The sequence below is a fragment of the Orcinus orca genome, chromosome 17, assembly GCF_937001465.1.
Source record: "Orcinus orca chromosome 17, mOrcOrc1.1, whole genome shotgun sequence".
Taxonomy (NCBI): domain Eukaryota; kingdom Metazoa; phylum Chordata; class Mammalia; order Artiodactyla; family Delphinidae; genus Orcinus; species Orcinus orca.
The window spans coordinates 525,466-548,954 of NC_064575.1; the positions used below are offsets into that span (position 1 = coordinate 525,466).

Here is a 23,489-nt window from a genome sequence, read left to right on the forward strand (position 1 = left end):
TGGTCCGTCAGCCAAGCTCCCCCTTTAAGGTAGTCTCAAGTGTTCAGTAAGTTCGTTCCCTTCTCTCTAGAGACTTCTTCCCACCTTCTGAGTCTCCACACAAATGTCCTCTCTTCCTAACCCTGCAGTCGCCTGACCACCGAGCTGAGGACCACTCCCCTCCTGGTCTTCCTGAGTTTGGTGCTTCCCTGGGTATGAAATTTCACGTGTTTATTACATCAAAAAAGCCCCACGGGTTCTCTTTCAGAGCCCACTGACTCCAAATTTAGACCAAAAAAATCTAATAGCTATAGCTCTCTTACTGCCCTGCTCATGGGGAGTTAAAGGTAACAAAATCAGAGGCAGAGGTAGGGAGGTGGGAAAATAGCCCACGGCCCAGGAGTCCAAGAGGAGACGAAGCTACCAGCATTCTCCAGGAATTCAGAAAACACACCAGCCTTAGGTCCACCCTACACTGGCCCCCGGTCCCTGGACCACATACGCTGTACCGTGGTCAAAACAATGATGTGGGACTTCCCTGGTGGTCCAGTGGCAAAGACCCCGTGCTCCCAATGCACGGGGCCCGTGTTCAACCCCTGGTCTGGGAACTAGATCCCACATGCATGTCGCAACTAAGAGCGGGTTCGCATGCCACAACTAAAGATCCCGCACACTACAACGAAGAGCCGGCACAGCCAAATGAACAATTAAAAGTAAATAAATATTAAAAAAAAATTCTGTTTGAAAGGAATGCACAAACATAATATAAAAAGTGTGAGGAAGCATTAATAAAGCTAGAAAAAAAATGTTTAAAAGTTTAGGCCCTTAAAAGCTGTGTGCTTCGTTTATCCAGACAACACCCAAGACCCGAGACTCTGCCCCCTGAAATTCCCAAGCGCACAAGGCGTTACTACTGCCCATGGCCATGCCAGACACAAGAGGGTAAGAACGCCCACGGGCAGAAGCAGCCCCCGCAGAGGCCCTTCCTCCTGCCCAGGGTGCCGCCCGCGCCGCTGGCGGTGTCTAACCCGCGCTGTGCTGCTGCCGCCACCCGGCGCAGCGCCTCGCTACCCACCACGGCACTCAGTTCAGAGAGACAGGAGCGACCATGCAACAGCGGCGAGGCAAGAAACCCCGCTCTCACTTCCACTCTTACACCCAGAACCCGAAGACCTAAAAACCAGTGTTACAGAAAAGAAGCGCAAGTGAAATTTCACCCGAATCCAGCATCCTCAGAATTAGGCACTGGCTTTCTTATGATAAAGCCTCACGTAACCGAAACAGAATTTGTTTTTCCCAAATAAACGAAGTAACTGTATCAGATATATCGGCCTCGGCCCCAGCAGGGTCGGGGCCCAGGCATACCTGGCGAGCTCCATCCATCTGCCAACGGTGGGGGAGAGGCCGGGCCTGCCCCGAGCGCGCTTGGCAGGAGGCTCCTGGGGCAGCAGGTGCAGCAGCGCTTCCTCCAGCAGGTGGATGGCCCCCGGCTGCTGCAGGCCCGCCAGGCCGGCGCTGCCGACCACGGCCGGGTCCAGGCTCAGCAGGTCGGTGTGTCTGCAGCTGACCTCCTGCGAAGACAGACACAGCAGCCCTCTAGCCCACGGCTCCCCAGCCACCTCTGCCAGCGAGGACCTCGTTCTGCTAAGCACGAAGGTCTGACATTCGTGGTGCAGAAAGCACAAGCTCCTCTGTGTGATTCTGTTAAGCCTTCCCCCACTTGCTCAGAGGAGGAAATGATCTCTCCTTACTGCACACTTCCAATCCAGGATTAATTGAGAGCAACAATGTCACTAGCGGACAGTGAGAGTTTTACACATTTGCTGTATGTCCAGACCACAACCGCAGCTTCCCGGAACGTATACCCTGGAGAGACGAGGAGAGCATCTGAGACACAAAGATCGCACACCCAGTCACTGCAGAGTAGGTGCGCTCACCCCCACTAGCTGGCAGCCTCCTCACGTCTCCCCACCCCGGGGGCTCACGTGCTCAGCAACACGGAATGGAGGGCTTCGGGAATTATCATGTTGACCTTTACTTTGTAACTCTCAATTTCAGAGTTCTGTATACGCAAAAATAACGAAAAGTGAGCCCCAAACCAATAGAGAGAACAGTATGGCTAGTAGGACAGCATCTCATGACGACAGACCTGCGTCTGCATGGACATGTGGAAGGGCACCTGCCTCCCGCCCTGCGAAGCTGCTGGGCCCGGAACCCTCACTGAGACTGACCGGCTACCACCGAGCCAACTTGCATTCGACACCAGGGGTCTTGGAAGAACACAGATTCTCCAAAGCAAGCAAACAAACAAAAATGCTTGTCACTCTTAGCAGGAGCTAGTGGTACAGGAAAGAAAATCCAAACAAAATTCTATTTCCATGAACAACACAGCAGGACTTCCCTGCTGGCGCAGTGGTTAAGAATCCGCCTGCCAATGCAGGGGACACGGGTTCGAGCCCTGGTCCGGGAGGATCCCACGTGCCACGGAGCAACTAAGTCTGTGCACCACAACTACTCAGCCTGCGCTCTAGAGCCCGTGAGCCACAACTACTGAAGCCTGTGTGCTCCAGGGCCCGCGTGCTGCAACTACTGAAGCCTGCACGCCTACAGCCTGTGCTCCGCAACAAGAGAAGCCACTGCAATGAGAAGCCCACGCACCACAACTACTGAGCCTGCGCTCTAGAGCCTGCACGCCACAACTACTGAGCCCGCGCACCACAACTACTGAGCCCACTCACCACAACTACTGAAGCCCGCGCACCTAGAGCCCGTGCTCCACAACAAGAGAAGCCACCGCAATGAGCAGCCCGTGCACCTCAACCAAGAGTAGCTCCCCGCTCGCCGCAACTTGAGACAGCCCGCACGCAGCAACAAAGACCCAACACAGCAAAAAATAAATAAAATTAAATCTTTAAAAATCAAAATTACTTCGGGATAAAATGTAAAGAGAAACTTATTTTGAAATACCGGCTGATTCAATATAACTTCTCAAGTCTTGTCTTTGGCATCACCAGGAGAAAACCAATGAAGGAATTCTACTTGTAAATTATAAACCAATAAAAATAGAGTATATAAAAACAAACAGTATTAACAGTTTCACGCTACAACAAAAAAGTACGAAGTAAGAATACTAAGTACTTCATCTCCGGATTTATTACCCAATCAGTTTGCAAACCAAAGCTACTGATAAATAACACTAAAGAATGTAATTTTTAAATTACTCCAGGGAGGTAACTAGTTACAAAAATACTGAAATGAATCCAACGGATTTTCTATTAGGGACTTTTGTAACGATCCATGGTTTGAACAGCAAAGAAAACATTTCTTACATGAAAGAGTAATCTTCCAGTAAGTGTGTTTAGTCCTACAAAAGTCTGTCTACACTAGTTCTCTGCTCGAAGAGCACAGCCTTCAAAGCCTTCTCTGAGGGCGGCCTCACAGCGCCCATGACAGTGCACAGCCCACCCCGGCCGAGAGGCGGCCTGCCGACCTGCCTCTCCTCAGCCTGCACCACCCCGGGCTTCTGCATCACTTGGCCCTCGTGCCCTTCCGCCTCTGCCTGTTTACCGCCTGGCCCGAGCCCGCCTGTGCCTCCGTCCCCTGCCCACAGCCAGGCACGGGCTGCACCCATGTCCCCAGAGGCCGGCAGGAGGACTGGGCGCCGCGCGACACGCAGGTGCGAGCAGAACACTGAGGGGACTGGCTGGTTTAAGACCTGAACAATTTTATGTCAAGTTTGATTTCATCACTCCATCATATGTAAGTTTTTTTTTAATACAAATAAATTGCGTCTAACCATCTGGGAGGAAGCGGCCCCATCACAGGACACGTGCTCTGTTAAAACCCTCCTTTCAACTAAGAAGCCAACGGAGTCGCTAGATGCCGGCGTGTGAAGGGCGGGAGACAGTGCGCGTGCGGCCTCACCTGGATACAGGACACAAGCGGAGGGAAGAAGAGGAAGGTGGTGCTGAGCAAGTGAGTGAAGTCCTGCAGCAGCTTCTGGGTGGCGCCACGCCTCTCAGACGCGGTCCTGTGCTTGTCCGTCTCCTTCAGGATCCCGGAGCACAGGCTGCTGAAGAGCTGCTTCGCGACGAGCGGATCCCTCTGTAGGACATTCCGGAGGAGCACAGACCGGGGTGACTCACCCACAGCACCGGAGCCGAACCCAAACACACAAGCCGCTGCCCACACGGCCACGCCGACAGCCGCAGCCGTCGACGGGGAGGATTCGGAACTTAACCCAGCACATCTGTTTGACACGTCTTATAAAAGGCACGATGGCACGGATTCCGGACCCAGAGTACAGACTCAGAAGCTGGCTCAAGTCCTGCGTGAGTCTGGACCTGCGGGTCCCTGCCCCGGGCCAGGGGGACACAGGGCTGTCCCTGGGGACTGACAGCAGCCTGGAGACATTGGAAAACGGCCCTGAGCTTAGACGACAGGCCAGAGCCCCGTCACCGTGGCCATTTAATCCCTTGACGCCAGCAGGAGCCGCCTCCGTCCTGCGTGGTGGGTGGCCAGACTGACGGACACAGCCCGTCCCTCCCGCTGTCCCCGGGCACAGACCCCAGTGCTGAGAACGGCTCCCAGCAGGCAGCGTCTACATTTTTAAAATGAAGGCATGAAAGCAAGAATAAATAAAATTTTAAAATTATTCTGTTTGGTAAAAGCTGTTTCTGAATAAAAACTATAATTTGGTTTTTCTTTATTTTATGTTGGTCATTACTCTATTTTAGGTAATGTATTTGTCTTATAAACAGTCATAATGGTTCTTATATAAAAGTTTAGAAAATACGCATCAGGAAACAAGAAGAAAATAAATATTGCTCGTCGTTACACTCCACAGAGACGGTTACTGCCAGGTGGGCCTCTCACTCTGCTACGTGGGGTCCACTTAGTCTGTCAGGGGGCTTCCACGTCTACACCCACTGACTCTTGTGCACAAATTCCTTCCTCTACACGTGAATCTGCACGTGGGACAAGCGGCCCAGAACCTCACACACACACACAACAGTGCTGCAGCGAAGTGGTGGGACTCGCGCCTCTGTGATCTGGTCACACTGGGGGTTCACTCAGGTGCTCCGGTGACGTGAGCCGTCCCCATGGAGGGAAGCTGGGGGAGGGGACGCAGGACTTGGGCTATTTTTGCAAATTCCTGTCACTCTGTAATTATTTAAACAAAAATCTTACCAAGCAGTAATGGGCTACACAGACATAATCTATCACTATCATCAACATTAGTACTGCCAGTTAAGTGCTAAGGCATCATGTTTCAGCACCTATAGCATAGTCATATATTACATGATATATATGATACCCTTCGATTATAAACAGTACTTCAATTAAAGTCAAAGAAACCTTAATCAGACTTTGCAGGGATAAATATCCTGCTTCTGTCAGAGAATTCAGTGAGAAAACTTCACTCACTCCCAGTACACTTATCCCCTAATGTCTGAGAAAAGTACTCCCCGTCCCCGGCTAATAAGAGAATTACCAGAGAAGGATACTGATCCCACTGTCGCTCTCTCGATCCTCCCCCGAAAGAGGATTTTGTATAATCAATGATTTAAGTGACTTAGCAACTTACACACTGTTTCATTCCCACTGACATTACTGGTGAGAAAAACAGACTCAGTGTGTGACTGGCACACAGAGACACTGGGCCCAGAGCAAAGTGTCTCGATGGTACCCCGTGTCAGGGTCTCACAGAGCTAGGAAGCGGCAGAGCCATGACTCGGGACAAGGCCCTTCACTGAGCCCACCGTGTGGGACAAATCAGCACCTCTGCCCTGCACAGAGGCAGCCCTGCGAGCATGAGGTGGGTTCCAGCACCGACCTGGGCCACTGCCTGCAAGGGGGTGATAAGGCTGCTGTGCGGAATCTGGATGTCAGGAAGGTCTCCACGACGGTAACTTCTGTACAGGATGACGTGGGCCTCGTGCTTCATTTTTAACTCACTCTTCATCTCCTATAGTCGTTAGCAACGGAGGAGGATTAGAATTCTCAGTTAAGAATACCAGTAGCCGGCTTCCCTGGTGGCGCAGTGGTTGGGAGTCCGCCTGCCGATGCAGGGGACGCGGGTTCGTGCCCCGGTCCGGGAAGATCCCACATGCCGCAGAGCGGCTGGGCCCGTGAGCCATGGCCGCTGAGCCTGCACGTCCGGAGCCTGTGCTCCGCAACGGGAGGGGCCACAACAGTGAGAGGCCCGCGTACCGCAAAAAAAAAAAAGAATACCAGTAGCGTGTGAGCTATGAAACTGTCAGCGCCCACCACTAACAGAAAAGTCAATCAGGGACTTCCCTGGCAGTCCAGCGGTTAAGACTTTGCCTTCCAATGCAGGGGGTGCAGGTTCGATCCCTGGTCCCACATGCCTCGTGGCCAAAAAACCAAAACAGAAAACAGAAGCAGTATTGTAATGAATTCAATAAGGACTTTAAAAATGGTCCTCATCAAAAAATCTCTTGCAAAAAAAAAAGTGAATCAATGACAATTTCTAACCAAGACGGTTTAGTCACTACGCTTTACCAGTCTGGCAAATGATAAATCCAGAACAAAAACCACTGTCAGATGAACAGTGAAGATTATTTAAATATTTATTACAAAGAAATCTGAGTTTCTCTGAAATCAGAGAACTTGATTTAAAACTTTTTAAAGCCATAAACGAGAGGCTGTGTTTCCAGTCTGACAAACCTCGCGATGAGCCCCACCCTGCCGGCCCTGCTCTCCCCACACGGGGCCCACGCGACGCTGCCGGGAACGCACCTCTGCAGCTGCTCCCTCCGCAGGGACCGTCTCTGCGGAGCCCCCCGCCCCGGCCTCTTTAACAGGCTCCCCAGCGTGCTCATCTCCTGGTTAGTTTCCGGTGCTGCCCCTGCTTTCTGTCTGCTGTACGCACCGGACCACAGCTCTGCCATCAAGCACTCAGGTGACACGCCCCCAGCTGGCGAGCACGCCCAACACCGAGCGCGGGTCATCCCCACCCTCTCCCTGAGACCCTCGGGGGTCAGCCCAGTGCCTATGCCCCCAAGCCCGCTCCTGGCTCCCCAGAAGCCCAGGCAGGATTCAGACTGAACGAGGGGCTCGCAGCTCAAACGCCTCCGGTGGAATGGGGTTGGCGACAGGCCTGAAGTGTTGCATTAGTTGCGCTGGTTGCCACAGTTACAGGGATGAGAGGGAGGTGAAAGCACGTTTTCTTTCCACAGGAGACCCAGGGGAACCATTCGACCACCCCGTGCTCAAATTTGGAAGTTAAGTGGCTGAGGATTTAAGCTGAGTTAGAACAAGACAGGGCTTTCACTCACAATCTGGCCCTGTAACAGCTGGGCATCATCACTGATCTGTATCTCGCACTGGAGCCAGGGCTACAAACTCTCCCGTCACATCCACATTTTGAGGAACGTCCAGCCACCGGTTCGTGCCACACGCGTGGCTGCAGCGGGCAGCTCAGCCCCAGCCCTTCTCCTCGCCCACCCCCGTGGCACCTCCAGCAGCACACCCCCTGCTCACAACGGCTTGCTGGTCCCGAGCTGGGTCAGGGCTCCGGCCTCGGCGTCGAGAGGGGCTGAAGCTGGGAGGCGGGACCCCAGGGGGACGGGCGGTCCCGTCTCCACCGTGTGGAGAAAGCCCGTCTGTCCAGAGAGAGCAGCCCCCGAGGGGAGGGCGGACCAGAGCAGCTCAGGGGACCCCCAGTGGGCTGCCGCCACAGTCGGACTCTAGACCGACAGGGAGCCTGTGTCCTTGGCACACGTCCTCTGACAGACAACAGCCATTTCTGATCAAATGCTAGAAAGAGACACAAACCTTCTCTCGCTTTTGCTCAGCCACACCTTTCCTGGCATAAATCAAACTCAGTTTTTCTCGGTCCTTTAGAAACCGTCTGCGTAATCGCAATATTTCTGCCCGATTGTCTGGACCTGAAGAACAGAAAACAGGCTGGTTATTCGCGGCCGACTTTGTCCTCCTCCCCAGAATCCCTGACACAAAAGCGAGGCTGTCTCTGAGCTCCATCTTTTACCTCCCCTTAGTTTTGTTCTCAAAACAAAGCCGCACAGGAAACCGCTGACCACTTCGGGGAGCTGGCGAACAGCAAGTCGTGCCGCCTCGGTGCCGACCGAGGGCCGTGCGGAGAGAACCGGCAGAGGCCAGACAGCACCCGGGGACAGCGGAGGGGGCTCGGGGACGCAAGGCTGGGGCAGAAACCCTGGGGGCTGTGAGGACTCCTGGAACCCGGGGCCGCCCCGGCACCAGGCCCTGGGCCTGCAGGCAGGAGGGTGGAGATCTGGCCTCTAGGGAACCAACCAGCACAAAAGGGGGGCTTCTGAGCCATGGTGGAGGCCAGTCAGCACACACCCAACATGCAGCTACCACTCCAGACACTGTTTATCGCCCTGGCTGGAACACAGCAAAAAGCCGAAAGTCACCAGTCGCTTGAGGAAAGCTTCAAATAGGAAAAACAGAACCAAACTATAGCAAAACAGCAAAAGCTGAAAGCAGGCCGTCTAGGAAAGAAATTCAAAAAATGATCATTTATCAGAAAGAGCAGAGTAGATATTGCAACAGTGGACCGATGGGATGTTCAGAGACCAAAAAGGCTCATGGAAACTAAAAACAGGATGTCATCACTTGAAAGTATAGGTTAGAAGATAAGGTTAAAGACATGCCCCAGAATACAGAACGAAAAGGGTAAAAACGGGGACTTCCCTGGTGGTCCAGTGGTAAAGAATCCACCTTCCATGGCAGGGGACGCAGGTTCGATCCCTGGTCGGGGAACTAAGATCCTACATGTCGGGGCGGGGGGGTGGGCAACTAAGCCCACGCGCCTCAACAAGAGATCCCGTGTGCCTCAACGTCCCACATGCCACAACCAAGACCCAACGCAGCCAAAATTTAAAAATAAATAAATAAATAAAATATATTTTTTAAAAAGGGTAAAAACAGAAAATTGGATAATCCATTAGGTCTGATAGTCAAACAGAATCCCAAAAAGAGAAAACTGACACTTGGAAATCATCATCAAAATCATCCACGGGAGAGGACGGAACCCTTTTCATAATGGAAAAGAACACGAAAAAGAACGCATATACATACATATATATGCGTAACTGAATCACTCTGCTGTACAGTAGAAATTAATGCAACGTTGTAAATCAACTATACTTCAATAAATTTTTTTAAAAAATAAATAAAATAAAATGTCTAGAGCAATGAAAAACAAAAACAAAACAAACAAAAAAAATCACCCAAGCAAAAATATTCCAGAACCGGAAACAGGAGTTAGCAGCCTGAAAGGGCCTTCCTCAGCCCAGGAAAATGGACTAAAACAGACCTGCACCTAAGGACCCTTTTGTGACGTTTCCTAAAACTGGTCTTAAAGAGAAGATCCTGAGAGCATCTCCAGAGTAAATATCCTGTCCTCACAAAGGACCATGACGAGGCCACACCAGGCTCCTCAGAGCCCAGAGCTCTGTCCCCACAAGCACCAGTGCCTGCAAAGCAGTGAATAGCATCGCGTCACAAGAGCCACCGTGCTGACCCCTACCCTGGAAGGTCTCCGGGGAGGTGCCCCCCAGGAGGACCAGACCGAGGAAGGACAGTCCGGGGCCAGCAGCCTGGACGCAGTACTCGGAGGCTCAAGGGAGATTTCACATAGACAACAGCTGTGCAACTCAGAGGACACTAGGGGACAAATATGTAGAAAGCCAAACATCTAAAGAAAATAGTCATGTACACAAGAAGCTGCTCCTGTAACTTTGTTTGAAATAATGAGCTAAAAGAAAAAAAGAAAAGGAAAAAAAAGGAAAGGGGAAGAAAAGAAAAAAAAAAACCCTAAATGTCCATAAACAGAGTATTGACAGTCTCTTGCATATTCATTCTACTGAATCCTATGCAATGATTTAAAATAAACTTGTGCTATGTGTATCAATATGGATAAACAATACTGAAGAAAAAGTGTGCATGTAGAAAATAGAAACATTTTATAATATTTTATAAAACATGCAGAGCAATGCCTTACTTTTTTATGAATATAAGTTATGAATAAAAGTACATAAATTATCTGTGGAAATGAGCTACACAAAATTCAGGATTGAAGATTACCTCTGGGAAGATTATGGAGGGGAGTGAAATACAATTTGGGAGAGTTTTTCTTTAGGGTTTTTTTTTTAACTGAAGTAATTGTGGCAAAAGTTAAATTTGGTAAAGGCTGGCTGTGGATACAGGGATGTCAAATATATTATTTTTATTTTGTCTATATCTGAAATATTTCATAATTATAAAAATATAAATATGAAAAGAAGTCTGTTGGTTTAGAAACCTGAATGGCTGACACCTGGCAAATAAAGTTGGTAGAAGTAAAAAAAGAAAAAGAAAACAGTCATACACTCAATACCCTGTGATAGGCCATAACGGAAAAGAATATTAAAAAAGAGCATCTCTGTGTGTGTAAGCGAGTCACTGTGCCGTACAGCAGAGACCGGTGCAACACTGTAAATCAACTACACTTCAATAAAAAAGAAAGAAAGAAAGAAAGTAGCCACTAATACCCAGGAAAAATTACTGCACAAGAAAGGAAAACAGGCCCACGTGACCCCAGCTCAGGCGTGAACTGCTCAGGCACGTGCGTGAGCCCAGGGCTAGGGCACGCGCTTCCCACAAGTGGGTGCGGGGCGGGCGAGGGCTGGGGACGCAGAGCCAGAGAGAGTGACTGAGACCCAAAGGAAAGGGGCAATAAAAACGCCAACCGGAGCTGTAGAAGCCGCACGAGAGACCTGGCCGAGGGCGGATGCCATCGCTTCCCGCGAGTCTGGGGCGGCTGGCCTGTCTGCTGGCTCCCCGCCTGAGCCGGGGCTCCTTCCAGGGCCCCCAGCCCACCCCGTCAGCCTCCTTACCTGCCCCCGCCCCGGCCCCGAGCTGACCGCCTGTGTCCTCACTCCCCACCGCCCAGGCCTGGCCTGACCCCTCTCCACCCCACCCGGACCTCAACTCTCTGAGGCTCAGCCTCTACATCCTACCTCCTCTTGTGACCCCTAAACTTCCAGAAAGTCACTAAGCGACGGGGCTGTGCCCACTTTACTCAACCACTTTCTGGACCCCGAACCGTGATTCCACAGTGCTGGGCGCCACGCGGGGGCCGGGACGCGGGGACAGCCATAGGCTCACGGAGGCGCGCGTTTCAACACACCTCGGCGACCGCCTACCTTTTGCTCCGTTGTCCACCTCGTCCCCTGGGAGGCACAGCCTTTTCTTCCCGAAGTCGGGTCCCACTGACTTCGGGGCTGCCCTGCGCAACCCCTCAGGCCTCTTGTGGGCAAACAGCAAGGACGAGGACGAGGGCGAGGACTCGGTGGCGGGGGCCGAGCCGTCCCCCAGCGGGTCAATGCTGCCCCCCGTCAGCCAGTGGCAGGAGCCTCTTCCCCCTGCAAACAGGCGTGACAGGCGCGTCAGGGCAGCGGGGACACGCCGGGGACATGCCGCTCGAGAGCAGAGGCCGCCGCCTGGCAGCAGCGACCAAGACGGGAGCCGGCCAGGTCCCCGCGGGAAGACCCGGGCGGCGGGCTCCCGTGTCCTCAACGTGAGAAGCGGGAGACATGTCACCTGCTCCTAAGAATGATACTGTGTCTGCGACAAGGTACTAAGGTCCGTGATTTCTAGCATCAGTGTCGTAAAAGTTCCACACTAACTGTCCAAATCACTCCTATTTCTAGAACCAACAGAATGTGAAGAAATCCCATGAAGGAAAAGCACTGAAGAATTTACATAAAACCACTTGGGGATTTCACTCTACAACTTGTACTCTGCTGATCAAAGGAACCAGCTGACTCATTTGAGAAAGGAAAGTTTAATGAACTACAAACACAGTAGATGAATTTGGTTCAGCTCTGCTTTGCTTCTGAGGTAATAAGGGGTTTTAAACATGATGCACTAAACGAAACCAAAACGTATATGTACTAAGACTTTTCCTGCTTTCTCCAATCAGAAATAACCCTTTTCTTCCCTTTCTTGGCTGTGGTGGACACAGGACGGCCATCGGACTCCACGCTTCCAAGCGCCCAGCATGCCTGCTGGCTGAGCAGCCGTCCCCACCTCCACCCCCAGGACTGTCCCCACGGGACTCCTGCCCCCGCCCACCCCCCGAGTCTGCCCTCAGGAACTCAGCCCCCCTCCTCCTTCACGTCTTCTGGGGGGGCCCTGCTGCCCCGACGGCCGGCGCCCCGCGGCAGACGCGTTACCTGCACTCTGTGTGGGTGTGAAGTCGAGCTGCTGCTGGGTGGCCCGGACCTGCCCGGCCAGCCCCCGCCGAGCCGAGAGGGGCCCATCCTGCGTCCGGGTCTGGAGCGCACTCTGGGAGGCCTGGGTCTCCAGGAACATCGGAGTGAGGACCGCGCTCCGACAGCGCCAGTCGGGATCAACAGAATACTCCTGCACACGAGAGTTTCAGGTGAAGCAGTGGCCCTTCTCAGCAACACTCAAGTGCTTTATTTAAAATCTAATGGTCCCATCAGCACATACGTACTATAACTTCGTGTGTCTCCGTGAGAAGTAGCTTAAGAACCTTTTCAAACTGAGTTTTAACGGAACAGTTATCTGCCAACTAGACAAGCCCATCAGTACTGGGGAGGAAAAAACCCTTTCCTACTCCTCCGCACTCTGCATCCAGAGGCTCACTCCCACCCTCGGGAAACGCCTCAGCTCCTCTGAGCACCCAGACCCCACCTGGTGCCCAGACCGCCAGGCACTGGGGACACGGGGGTGGCAGGGCGGGCTCTGCTCCAGGAGCTCTGAGTCAACGTGCAAATCGCCACCGGGGCTGCTGGGCCGAGGCGCCAACGGGCATCTAGGGGGGTGGCGGGAGGGGAGAGAGGAACAGCTACGTGGAGGCTGAAGGGACGAGGGTGCGCTGCGCGCAGGGTGACGCACAGGCGGTGTCTCAGGAAGAACGTGCGTGGATTCCAAATAACATCAGGAAGCCAGCACGCTGGTCGTCAGGGCAACGCCGACCAAAGCACAGCGAGACATCACCTCGCACCTGTCAGGATGGCTGTCATCAGAAGGGGGCCCTGTGCACTGCTGTTGGGGCTGTAAGCTGGTGCAGCCACCGTGGAAAACAGTGTGGAGCTTCCTCAGGAAACTAAAAATACAACTACCATACAATCCAGCAATTCCACGCCTGTGTATTTATCCAAAGAGAACAAAAACACTAATTTGAAAAGATACAGGCACCCTAGGACTTCCCTGGTGGCACAGTGGTTAAGAATCCGCCGGCCAGTGCAGGGAACACGGGTTTGAGCCCTGGTCCGGGAAGACCCCCCATGCCGTGGAGCAACTAAGCCCGCGAGCCACAGCTACTGAGTCCGTATGCCACAACTACTGAAGCCCGCGGGCCTAGAGCCCGTGCTCCGCAACGAGACACCACCGCAATGAGAAGCCCGCGCACCACAACAAAGAGTAGGCCCCACTCACCGCAATTAGAGAAAGCCTGCGCGCGGCAACAAAGACCCAACGCAGCAAAAAAAAAAAAAAAGATACAGGCACCCTAACGTTCATAGCAGCACTATTTACAATAGCCTAGACATGGGAACAACCTAAGGGTCCATCGCCAGATGAATGGATAAAGAAGATGTGGTGTACGTACACACACACACACACACACACACACAGACACGCACACACAATGGAATACTGCTCAGCCCTGAAAAACAATGACATCCTGCCATTTGTCTACAACATGGATGGACCTTGAAGGCTACATGAAATAAGTCAGAGACAAAGACAAATACTGTATGGTCTTATTCATATGTAGAATCTGGAACAAAAAACAAACCAAGCTTATAAAAACAGAGAGCAGACTGGTGGTGGTGAGGGGTAGGGGGTGGGAGAAATGGGTAAAGGGGGTCAAAAGATACAAACCTCCAGTTATAAAAGAAGTAAGTCCTGGGGTGCAATGTACACATGGTGACTACTGTTAACAACACTGTGCTGCATATTTGAAAGCTGCTGAGAGAGTAGAGCTTGCAAGTTCTCATCACAAGAAGAAAATGTGTAACTGGGAGGTGACGGATGTTAACTGGATTTATTGTGGTGATGACTTTGTAATACATAGAAACACCGAATCATTACCACATACACCTGAAACTAATCCAATGCTATACTTCATTTATACCTCAATTAAAGAAAAGAGAAAGGCGTTTAACACTAGTGGACAATGTCTGCTGAGCAACAGGCAGGGAAAGCTCAGATCACAGGGGTGAGAGCTCACCTGAAACTCACACTCCGACAGAGGGTGCTCGAACACGGGACTGCGGAAGTCGGGGCTCACGCTGGTCATTTCAAGCAGAAAATCTGTCGCTAAACTTAAGAAGCGCACTTCTATCTTCGGAGAATATAAGGAATTTAGGGCCAGCAAGCGGTCCAAGGTGTTTGACGGCAACCTAGTTTCATGGCTCCAGAAGTTCCGAATCATTAATCTGAAGGGCAGAGAGGAAAGAAGAGAAGGAGGCCTGTACGTGTGCCCGGCAGGGAAGGCATCTCCCGCCGCCCCCCCCGCCCCCGCCCAGAGCTCAACGCAGGGCAACCATAGGCAAAACTGTGTCAACAGGGTAAGCTGACTTACAAACAATGTATGTGCTGAAGGGGAGAAATATTCCAAAATGTTAGCATTATTTAGCAAGAGGTGAAACTAGGTGATGTTATTCTCATCTCTCTTACCTGGGAAGTTTTCCAAGATGAGAATACAACATTAGATATATTGAAACTGAGAAAACATTGAAAGAAATTACATATATAGTCCTTCATTGCCTTGCTAATAAGACAATTCACTCCAAAAGTCACTGCTATACAATATTCAAAACATAATATGAATATAAAATATTCAAACTATTCTGGTTAAAAACCAGATTAGGCTTTATAATTTGTGAAGGTTTAAGAAATCCAAATACAATTTTTAATGAATTAAAAATTCCAGCACAGTTAAAAGTCAGTTGATATACAGAATCATACAAAAAAGTCTACACTGCTCCTTATGCAATGTAATGTAATTAGCCCTCGGGGAGAACAACTGTCCTCTCTCCACGTGTGATTACACTGTAGCATCCTCCAATTTCCAAGGTTTCAAACATGTCATCCGATACTGATACATACAGTGAGATCTCACTCTGGGTTAAACGGGAAACAATAACCCACTTTTTATTACAGATTTCTCATCTTGAAATGCTGTACGTCACGGCACAGTAGAGAGAGTGTGAACCCACGCCACTTTTTTAAGGCTTTTATGTTAAAGTAACGTGTCAGGATTTTTAGGTCTTAATATGATTTGAAATACATTTTTATTACACATTATGGAAGCAAGAGGCAGAGAAAACGCTGATACTGCAAATGTGCTTCCAACAACTCTGAAAGACCCCACACTGGCCAAGAACGAGACCCCCTGAGTATGCCCGCCCAGCCCAGCTGTTGCAGGAGGAGCACATACTGAAGGCCGGGATTCTCGTCGGTCAATCCTTGGATCAACACGTCTTTCGCCAACTTGAATACTTCTTGGGAGTCATCATCTGCCTGGCTCTCTGGATCTCTGAGAAAAGTAACAAAACGACAAATCCATTGATGCTCCTTCTGTTGCTTTTGTTCAACCCCAAGAGCACTGTCCAGAATTGAAGAAACAAAACCTGCCTCTTCCCGCGAACTTCCAAACCCGCCCTCCGGCACCTGCACCCTGACACGGGCCCTTGGTGCGGCTGGGGGAACAGGGCCACAGAGACCCCATGAGGAGTGGCGTGGTCGCAGCCCCAAAGGAGGAAACAACCCAGCAGCCCCTTTCCTTAATCTTGTCAGACTGTAAAGGGATAACTATGGAAACAAGTTACACTTTCAGCTCAACCCATAATGCCACGCTCTGAACATTTCCCACAGGTAACACAAAATCAATTAAGGTAAGGATATATTTCAATACACTAAACTTGTTTCAGTTATTAATGACATATTTTTAAATATTTTATCATTCATCTTAATCGTTCCAGACTGCTAAAGGCACCCAAACGGTCCCCCAAAGACAGCGCCGTAAACTGTCAGAGCGGAGCTCACCGGTAGTTGTCGTGAACCCACATGAGGATACTGTACATCTGCTCCCGGCACAGAGCGGAGGGGTGAGACAGGAACTCCGCCACAGGGCTCAGGAGTCCCCGGAGCTCCACGGGCTTCAATCTTGCCATCAGCTTGTAAATTATGTCCAAACACACTTTTTGTCTCTCGTCGTCTCTACGGTAAGAGGGATTTTTAAAAACACACAAATTCGACAGTTGTTATTACTAGACTTTCAGATATGACAGGTAACTTTTTCTTTTTTGTGATGTTCTGTGTTTCAAAATATGATATTAGGGCTTCCCTGGTGGCACAGTGGTTGAGAGCCCGCCTGCCAATGCAGGGGACGCGGGTTTGTGCCCCGGTCCGGGAAGATCTCACATGCCGCGGAGCGGCTGGGCCCGTGAGCCATGGCCGCTGAGCCTGCACGTCCGGAGCCTGTGCTCCGCAACGGGAGAGGCCACAACAGTGAGAGGCCCGCGTACCGCAAAAAGACAAACAAAAAAATATATATTATAGGTAATACTACACTTATATAAAAATTACATTCTTGAAAATAATTATCGCGGGCTAGATTATTAAAAGTAAATTAACAACATGGTATCTTGCCTGGATCCTAGAATAGAAAAAGGGCGTCAGTGAGGAAACTGCTGAATGCAAATAAAGTCCAGCCTTGTTCACAGATATGTACTAACGTTAACTCCTTGGTTGTGACGAACTCACCGTGATTATGTAAGACGGGGAACCTGGTGAAACGTGTGTGGGAATCCTACGTACTATCTCTTACCTTTTCTATAAAAATAAAATTATTCCAAAATAAAAAGTTCATTTTCAAAAACCCGGCGATGTCAAACAAAATAAGCTAAACAGAAAGGATGTTATGATTTAAAAAAATGGCTTCAAGTGCTAGTCACGCATTGGCGTGTCAGGCAGGGGGTTAAGTGCAGCCTGGGTCCTGACGGGGTGCACACCTGCTTCCTCGTGTGTCTTCCTGCTTAAATAAGCACCAGCTGAATGCTCTATACACAGCAGATACTTAGTAAGCACTGAATGGAGAAAATCAGGACACAACGACACGGTTCATCACTATGTAAAAACGTGCACACAGGCAAGACGAGAAAAGACGCAGATGCAGAGGGAACACACACCCACGTAGCGACAACCTACAAGTGCCTTGAGTGGAGGGGAACGGCTGAGCAAAGGGACGTTTTACGAGCCAGCTGCATCCGAGGACGCACTCACCTGTGCCTCATGAGCTGCGCGAAACCCCTGCTCTCTAACTGCAGGTACAGGTCCGCCCTCTCGTCTGCACAACACAGCACCACCTCCAGGCAGAGCGTCTTCATCACGCCGTGGGCCCGCGGCAGCAGGAGAAGCACGGAGCTCATGAACCTGGGCAGCGGGCAAGGTCGGTGAGGAGAGGTGGCGCTGAACCCCGCCACCACCCCCCATACCCCCCCGCCCCGAGGCAGGAGCAGGGAGGCGGCGCCGACCCCCACCTGTCGGCAAGAGGAGGGAAGCTCTTGGCGGCTCTGTTCAAGCACACGATAAATTTGTCCTCCGCCGTGTGCTGATGCCGCTTCAGCTGCTTTACCACCATTTCACACACAGACTCCTCCAGCGTCTGAAAGATTAAGCTTTGTCTCAAATACACACCAGGTGGGAACTTCGGTTAAGTACAGCGGCACAAGGTGGAGGCCCCGGGGGGCTCTGAGCACTGGGCACCTCCAGAGGCTAGGGGGCTGTGGCCACATGCCAGGCATCAGAACGATCAAGATTATACTTCCTTCTGACACCAGAACGCTGCCAGCAAGTCATTTGAGAAGCTGAATGAAAACCAGTGACTCAACGGTGCTTAGTGTTCACGTCTCTGGTCAAACCAGTTTCAGAGAACTCGAGCTGCACGCGCCCTGCCCATCCCCCTGCACCTGCCTTCCCCCGCCACAGGTCCCCAGCTCCCCCACAGCCTGTGCCCACCAGGGAGCAAGTGCCCAGCCATAGAACACGGCACCCTGACGGCATGGAACAATGAGGGAGCACAAGGGGTGCTCGGGACCGGAGCCCACGGTCCAGGGGCCAGGCTGGTCAGTGGTCAGAACACGAGTGACCCCTACTTCTGTGTTCCACTCTGCTTTCCAAACTTCTACACTAAATCAATGATGCCATTTTATATTCAGAAAAGAACTATGTAAAACAAGAGGGTTTATCATTCCCATTAAGTTGAAATTTAAGTCATGAGAGATCAAGCCCGGACTCTGCCGTAATGTGCTCCACCCATGGTGAAAATTAAGCGTATTATGTAAATTGAAACCCACCATTAAAGGACATTAGAATCTTATCGTTACAAGATTGTGAATTTGAATACGTTTTTATTTTACAAAAATAGCTAGTAGTCCCAAAAATAAATTATAAGTGAAGTTTGATTTTCTTGGTGGGGGGAGGGCGTTCTATTTCCTTTTAGCTTAATTTAATTTTGCTAAATGTTCTAAATCCAAATAAATGCCTTACTGGTGAAATGGGCAGGGGTCCAATATACTGTGGGCGGCCTTGGTGCCCTCGGGACGCCCTGGCTTCTCCCAGGTCGCTCCTCGCCCTGGCTCCTTGCAGGAGGGGAGGGGACTGGAGACAGGAATTTGGGGACCACGAGCAAAGGCAGTTCTCAAGCCGTGAGGCCGGGGGAGCAGACACGGCAGCGAAGGAGAGGGCAGAGTGTCCTGCAGGCAGTGACAAAGGGCCGAGGACTGGTCCAGCGTGCCGTCCTGGGCAGGCTGCAACCCGGCGTCCTGTCACTGTGGGGGACAGCTCTGCAGGCCCAGCATGCTAAGCCACGGGGGACAGACACACGGTAGTAAGTCACAGCCTGCCATTTCCATACACGGCCCATGCGGTTCTACGCACGTCTTCATGATAACTTATGGAGAATGTGTGCCATGCTTAGAGACGCAACCAGGCCCTTCCCACAGTTGTGCAGAGTGGGCAGGGCAGAGATGGAGAGCCCTTCCCTGAGAAGCCCTCTCCTACCCAACAGCTACATTACGTCCAAAAGTACAAGGGGAGGGCTCTACGCGTTTACTTCGCCTGAACCACAGCAAGGCTCTACCAGGGCAGTTTCTCCAAAAGGGACTCCTGAGGCCAAGTTCAGAGGAGTGAAAGCTGCTTACATACTCATATCCTGATTTTTACAATAAAAAGAAAGTTACCACCTTTACATGCTTTGCCAAGTTTCCAAGAGTCCAAAATAAAAAAAAATCACGTCTTTTTAAAAAACTGAGCACTGTACATAGTAGGAAAGAGAGTAAAATCATAATAAATCCAGAATGCCCACTTTGGTTTCCTAGTGTAGAGGCTACAAGTATCAAGGGCCATGTCAAGTCAAAACTGAAAAACAAGTATTTATATAAAAGTGCACAACACACTCACCTTTTCTTTCCCGGTAAGGTATCGAAGAATAAGTCCCAGAACTTCTGCTGCTGCCGCGTACACCTCTTTATATTTGACAAAGGACATGTTATTGACCAAAGGTTGGAAGTATCTACGACAAATGTAGAAAGTAAGTAAGCATACCACCACCCATCCCATTGTCTGACAGAAGCGTATCACGACTTCACTCCCCACGCCCAGAGATGAATGGCACCTGAACAGGGGGCCCAGAACACCTGTGCGGCTCCAGGTGCAGAGGCATAGAAGCTCTGACACGGCCGTGGAGGCTCGGCCTGCCGGGCCTGCAGTGAAATCAGCTGCGACCTGAGATCTGACCCCGTTAGAAGTGTCTATACCACAGGAGAAGGACATGCAGAGACTCGGGGGTGGGGGGATGCTCCCCAGCCTCATGACAGCAGGACGTGAACTCAGAGAAGTCACTTGTCCAAAAAGTTAACCACTTCCCGTTGACCCTGTGTTGGGCCACACGTCCATCCGTGACACCAGGCGACTGGCGCCCCCAGTGCCGCAGAGGCTGACCCTGGAGGACCAATGAGAGAGCAAGAACTTCCAAAGAGACGGGAAACGTCGGCAGACAGGAACTCGACCAAGCAGCCAGCTCTGCACGGACCCCAGCTCCTCTCTGTGCAGTTAGGACTGTCCTGCTAAAGCCCCTCCATGTGGACCCCCCGGGCGATGAGGGGCCGGAGGCTGCAGCGGTGGCAGAGCCACAGTGAAGGGCAGCAGGGCCCGGCCACCTGCTTCGCGGTCATGACCCTGACGTGAAGCTCTCCAGAGCTCATGCTGCTTTCAGGAATCAAGGGGGAAAATGTCGCTTTAGAAAATAACAAAAAGAGCTAACACCGTGTCTGCCAAAACTGCGGGAAAAAATTACACTCATTTTTGAAAACTCACTTCCCTCATTCACTCCACTAACATATTTCTTCAAAATATTTTTAACATGGGTCCGAGTCCTTAAATTTACCAACATTAAACAATATTCCAGTCTCCAGTCCGATTCAGGTACACGCTAACCAAAAAAGAAACAAGCCGAAAACACGGTACTTACTTTACACTTTCTATGCCACATTTTGGGTCGTATGGAGGCAAGTCATTGGCCATTACAATTCCTAATAACTGAATTCCTATGGAATTGTCTTTAGAATTAGGGTCTTTACTGGAAAACTTTTCAAACATTAACCTGAAACATGAGCATAAAGGAACAGTATAACTCGTCACACATAAGAAGCCGGAAGACAAACATAAAACTTTCTGTGGCTAATTTTCAGGGTAAGAAATACTCCTTTTCCCACCCTCTTTGTTCACACCAAGGTTACTGTGCCTTTGCAACACAGGCACTAAGTACTAATTACCATTTAATTACTGGTCCTAATCTCCCCTCGGTTGACACCTTTCGGCAGTTTTAGTTTGCCCCAGGTTGTGCCGGCAGGAATCACCCCTGGGGGGCAGTGAAGGGCAGGGTAAACCCCACACCTGCAGACGATGGCCGCCCAGAGGTGCTTCTAGTAAGGAACGCGGAGCCTGCATTCATTAGTGGCAACATTCCACCTACCTGTAGATTCCACTTCGGATCACATTCCTCCTTCTACCCATTCAAGTAATTTTCACTGTAATCATCGCGCACAGCGTGCTAGGTGTAAAAGATCTTTAAACGACATTGCAAAATCTAGTAAATTTATACCTGTAAGGGATGGATAAACAATCCTTCCAGCACTCAACAAGCGTCTTTATAATTTCAAGGTTATGTCGAAACACAGCTCTTTTTTGATGAAAAACGTGTTTCATTAGAAAATGAAGCAATCGATTTGCTAACACTTCATCTTTGGGGACCCCCTAAAAAGGTATAGAAATTCTATGTAAATACGTAGCACTGCATTCTGGGAAAGCATTTTTTGACCCGAAAGTCGATTTATAAAAGAAAGCTGGCATTCAACGAGGAGTCTGCTTCATGGTTAAAGCCACCTGTGCGACTGTAACTCGAAGGCTTTACCTAGCGGGCCTCCACCCAGCAGGCGGAGAGGCCACCAGGGCCCTGCAGCACCCCTGCCCCCACCAGACACTCGTACCCTCCCCAGGGCCTCTGCTGGGACCTCCCTATGGGGAAGATGCCCCCCACCCACCCACTGCGTTCCTCCCAACCCCAGGGTCCCACCAAACTGCTGGAGCCTTTCCGCTGAGGGGCTCCCTCTACCATGAGATGACACCCACATCTGTGCTGGCCCCCTGACCCTTGACCGGGGAGGCTGTTCCATGGGGTACAGGGAATGGGTGTCGTGGGGAGGGAAGACGCGCTTCCTCTGGTTTCAGCCTCTTGCTCAGACTACTGCAACGAGTGGTGAAAGGTTCACTGTGACTTTCACCCTGGCTGGTGCTCTAATCAGTTATCCTGACACCTGGCAGCTCACTCTCCTAGCCCAGCTGAACGCCTGACGTCTGAATCAACCTCTTTCAATGGCTCCTCAGTTAGACTTGGTTTGCTGCGAAATGAGACGGGCACATCCCGACACAAACACGTGGGACAGCTCCGTGGACACACGTTATGTTTAATTAGGACCATTCCAAGACATCTTTCCATGAGGACTCTGGACACTATTAGTGCTGATGTCTTTAAGCCAGCGGGCAGAGCTCCAGCACACAGACCCACACTGCGCCAGGACTGGCCGGTGCCCTTCTCCAGGGGCACCTCCTTAGCAATCTCAGCCATCACAGGCCACCGTCACACTCTGGGAGTAGGGAGGCTGGCAAGACGAATGCCAGAGGCTCATGACCTCAGTCAGAGGAGGCGTTTTCAGAACCTCACACTCAGGGTCTACAGACGTTTATTTTACACGTACTTTTAATAAACCAATGATCAGTTTCCAAGTTCCTAGCAAGTTAAAGCAATGAGCAAAACAGCACAAATACCTGATAGCTTAAAACTAAAAGCAAGGCTGGAGGAATTAACGAAAGCAGACCAAACAAGACACAACTGAGGCAGTAAAACGAAGCCGCCTGGGACAGCAGCAGCGCAGACAGGCATGACCCAGGCTGGAAACACCGAGGACGGACAGGAGCCTGGATCACGCCCAGCGCTGCTCCGGGAGAGGACACCAAAGACGCATCTGCTCTCACCACAGGAGTTGCTACTCCCGTCCATGAAAGAACCGTGGCCACGATCTCAACCACCATGTAGTGGATCCCGCCCCCAACGTTGTTTTCAGAGACCACCAGCTGCAGCAGGGGGCCGATCCAGTGCTTCGCGTGAGGCCGGAAGACCTAGGTGAGAGTTCAAAGGTCACATGTCACAGGAATGCCCTGAGTAACCAAGATGTGAGTTCAGGAACATCATTCTACGTTACGACTCGACCTAAATTCAAAACAGGTGTAAATGCCAACAAGTATGCTGCTTAATTTGATTAGATTCTCACCTGAAGTCTTTCCTCATGGGTCCTGAAACCACAGCTCAAAGGAAATGGATTCTTATAGATCTGCTCTTTGCTTAAAACCCTTCTGCTATACCTACGCTCGGAGAAATAAAAACGAAGGCATTCTACACCAACCTCTCCCCATCTGAGCAATATGCAGCCCTGGAGGATCCTACTTTTACCGGCTGCAAATGCACAGGGTAAATTAGAAAGGAGAATATAAAAATTAGGTGCATGAGGCTAATTTGTTTTTTCATTTCTTCCCATGCTGTAGAAGTCGTTCTGCTACATCCTACACACGCCCAAGATCTCTGAGATCCTAAGCGTCTCCATACACTCAATTCCATTTAATCTATTTCAGAAATTGCAGACTGAAGCGTAACTCAGACTAGCAACCTTCTTCCCCTCTGCCACCTTCTTTTTCCAAATGTTTTCTCATCTGCTCTCACAGCTTAAATCTGTGTGGTCACAAATTGTTTCTGCTCATGTACTCCATAGGTGTAAAAAAAGTTTACACTCTCCACGTATGTCTACTGGCTTATTTATAAATTTAAAATATAAACTTCTTTCCTATATTATTAAACTGTAAGAAAA

General features: G+C 50.6%; 1 protein-coding gene across 5 annotated transcripts in view; it reads right to left on the reverse strand.

Moving 5' to 3' along the window:
- Nucleotides 1–23,489, reverse strand: part of PRKDC (protein kinase, DNA-activated, catalytic subunit) — a 150,603-nt gene that overhangs the window by 36,419 nt on the left and 90,695 nt on the right. For all 5 annotated transcript variants that reach the window (XR_004486071.2, XM_033437691.2, XM_033437690.2 and 2 more), the window contains 15 exons: nt 22,603–22,746; nt 21,173–21,324; nt 20,540–20,671; nt 19,471–19,582; nt 17,550–17,674; nt 17,293–17,442; nt 16,054–16,227; nt 15,446–15,544; nt 14,234–14,441; nt 12,207–12,396; nt 11,175–11,393; nt 7,780–7,892; nt 5,816–5,947; nt 3,904–4,083; nt 1,345–1,550 (listed from right to left, as the gene is read on the reverse strand). Coding sequence is in view for 4 of the 5 variants with exons in the window: in XM_033437691.2 (XP_033293582.1) it covers nt 1,345–1,550; nt 3,904–4,083; nt 5,816–5,947; nt 7,780–7,892; nt 11,175–11,393; nt 12,207–12,396; nt 14,234–14,441; nt 15,446–15,544; nt 16,054–16,227; nt 17,293–17,442; nt 17,550–17,674; nt 19,471–19,582; nt 20,540–20,671; nt 21,173–21,324; nt 22,603–22,746 (2,336 nt within the window). In the remaining variant the exon portion in view is untranslated. The remainder of the gene's footprint in view (nt 1–1,344; nt 1,551–3,903; nt 4,084–5,815; nt 5,948–7,779; nt 7,893–11,174; nt 11,394–12,206; nt 12,397–14,233; nt 14,442–15,445; nt 15,545–16,053; nt 16,228–17,292; nt 17,443–17,549; nt 17,675–19,470; nt 19,583–20,539; nt 20,672–21,172; nt 21,325–22,602; nt 22,747–23,489) is intronic.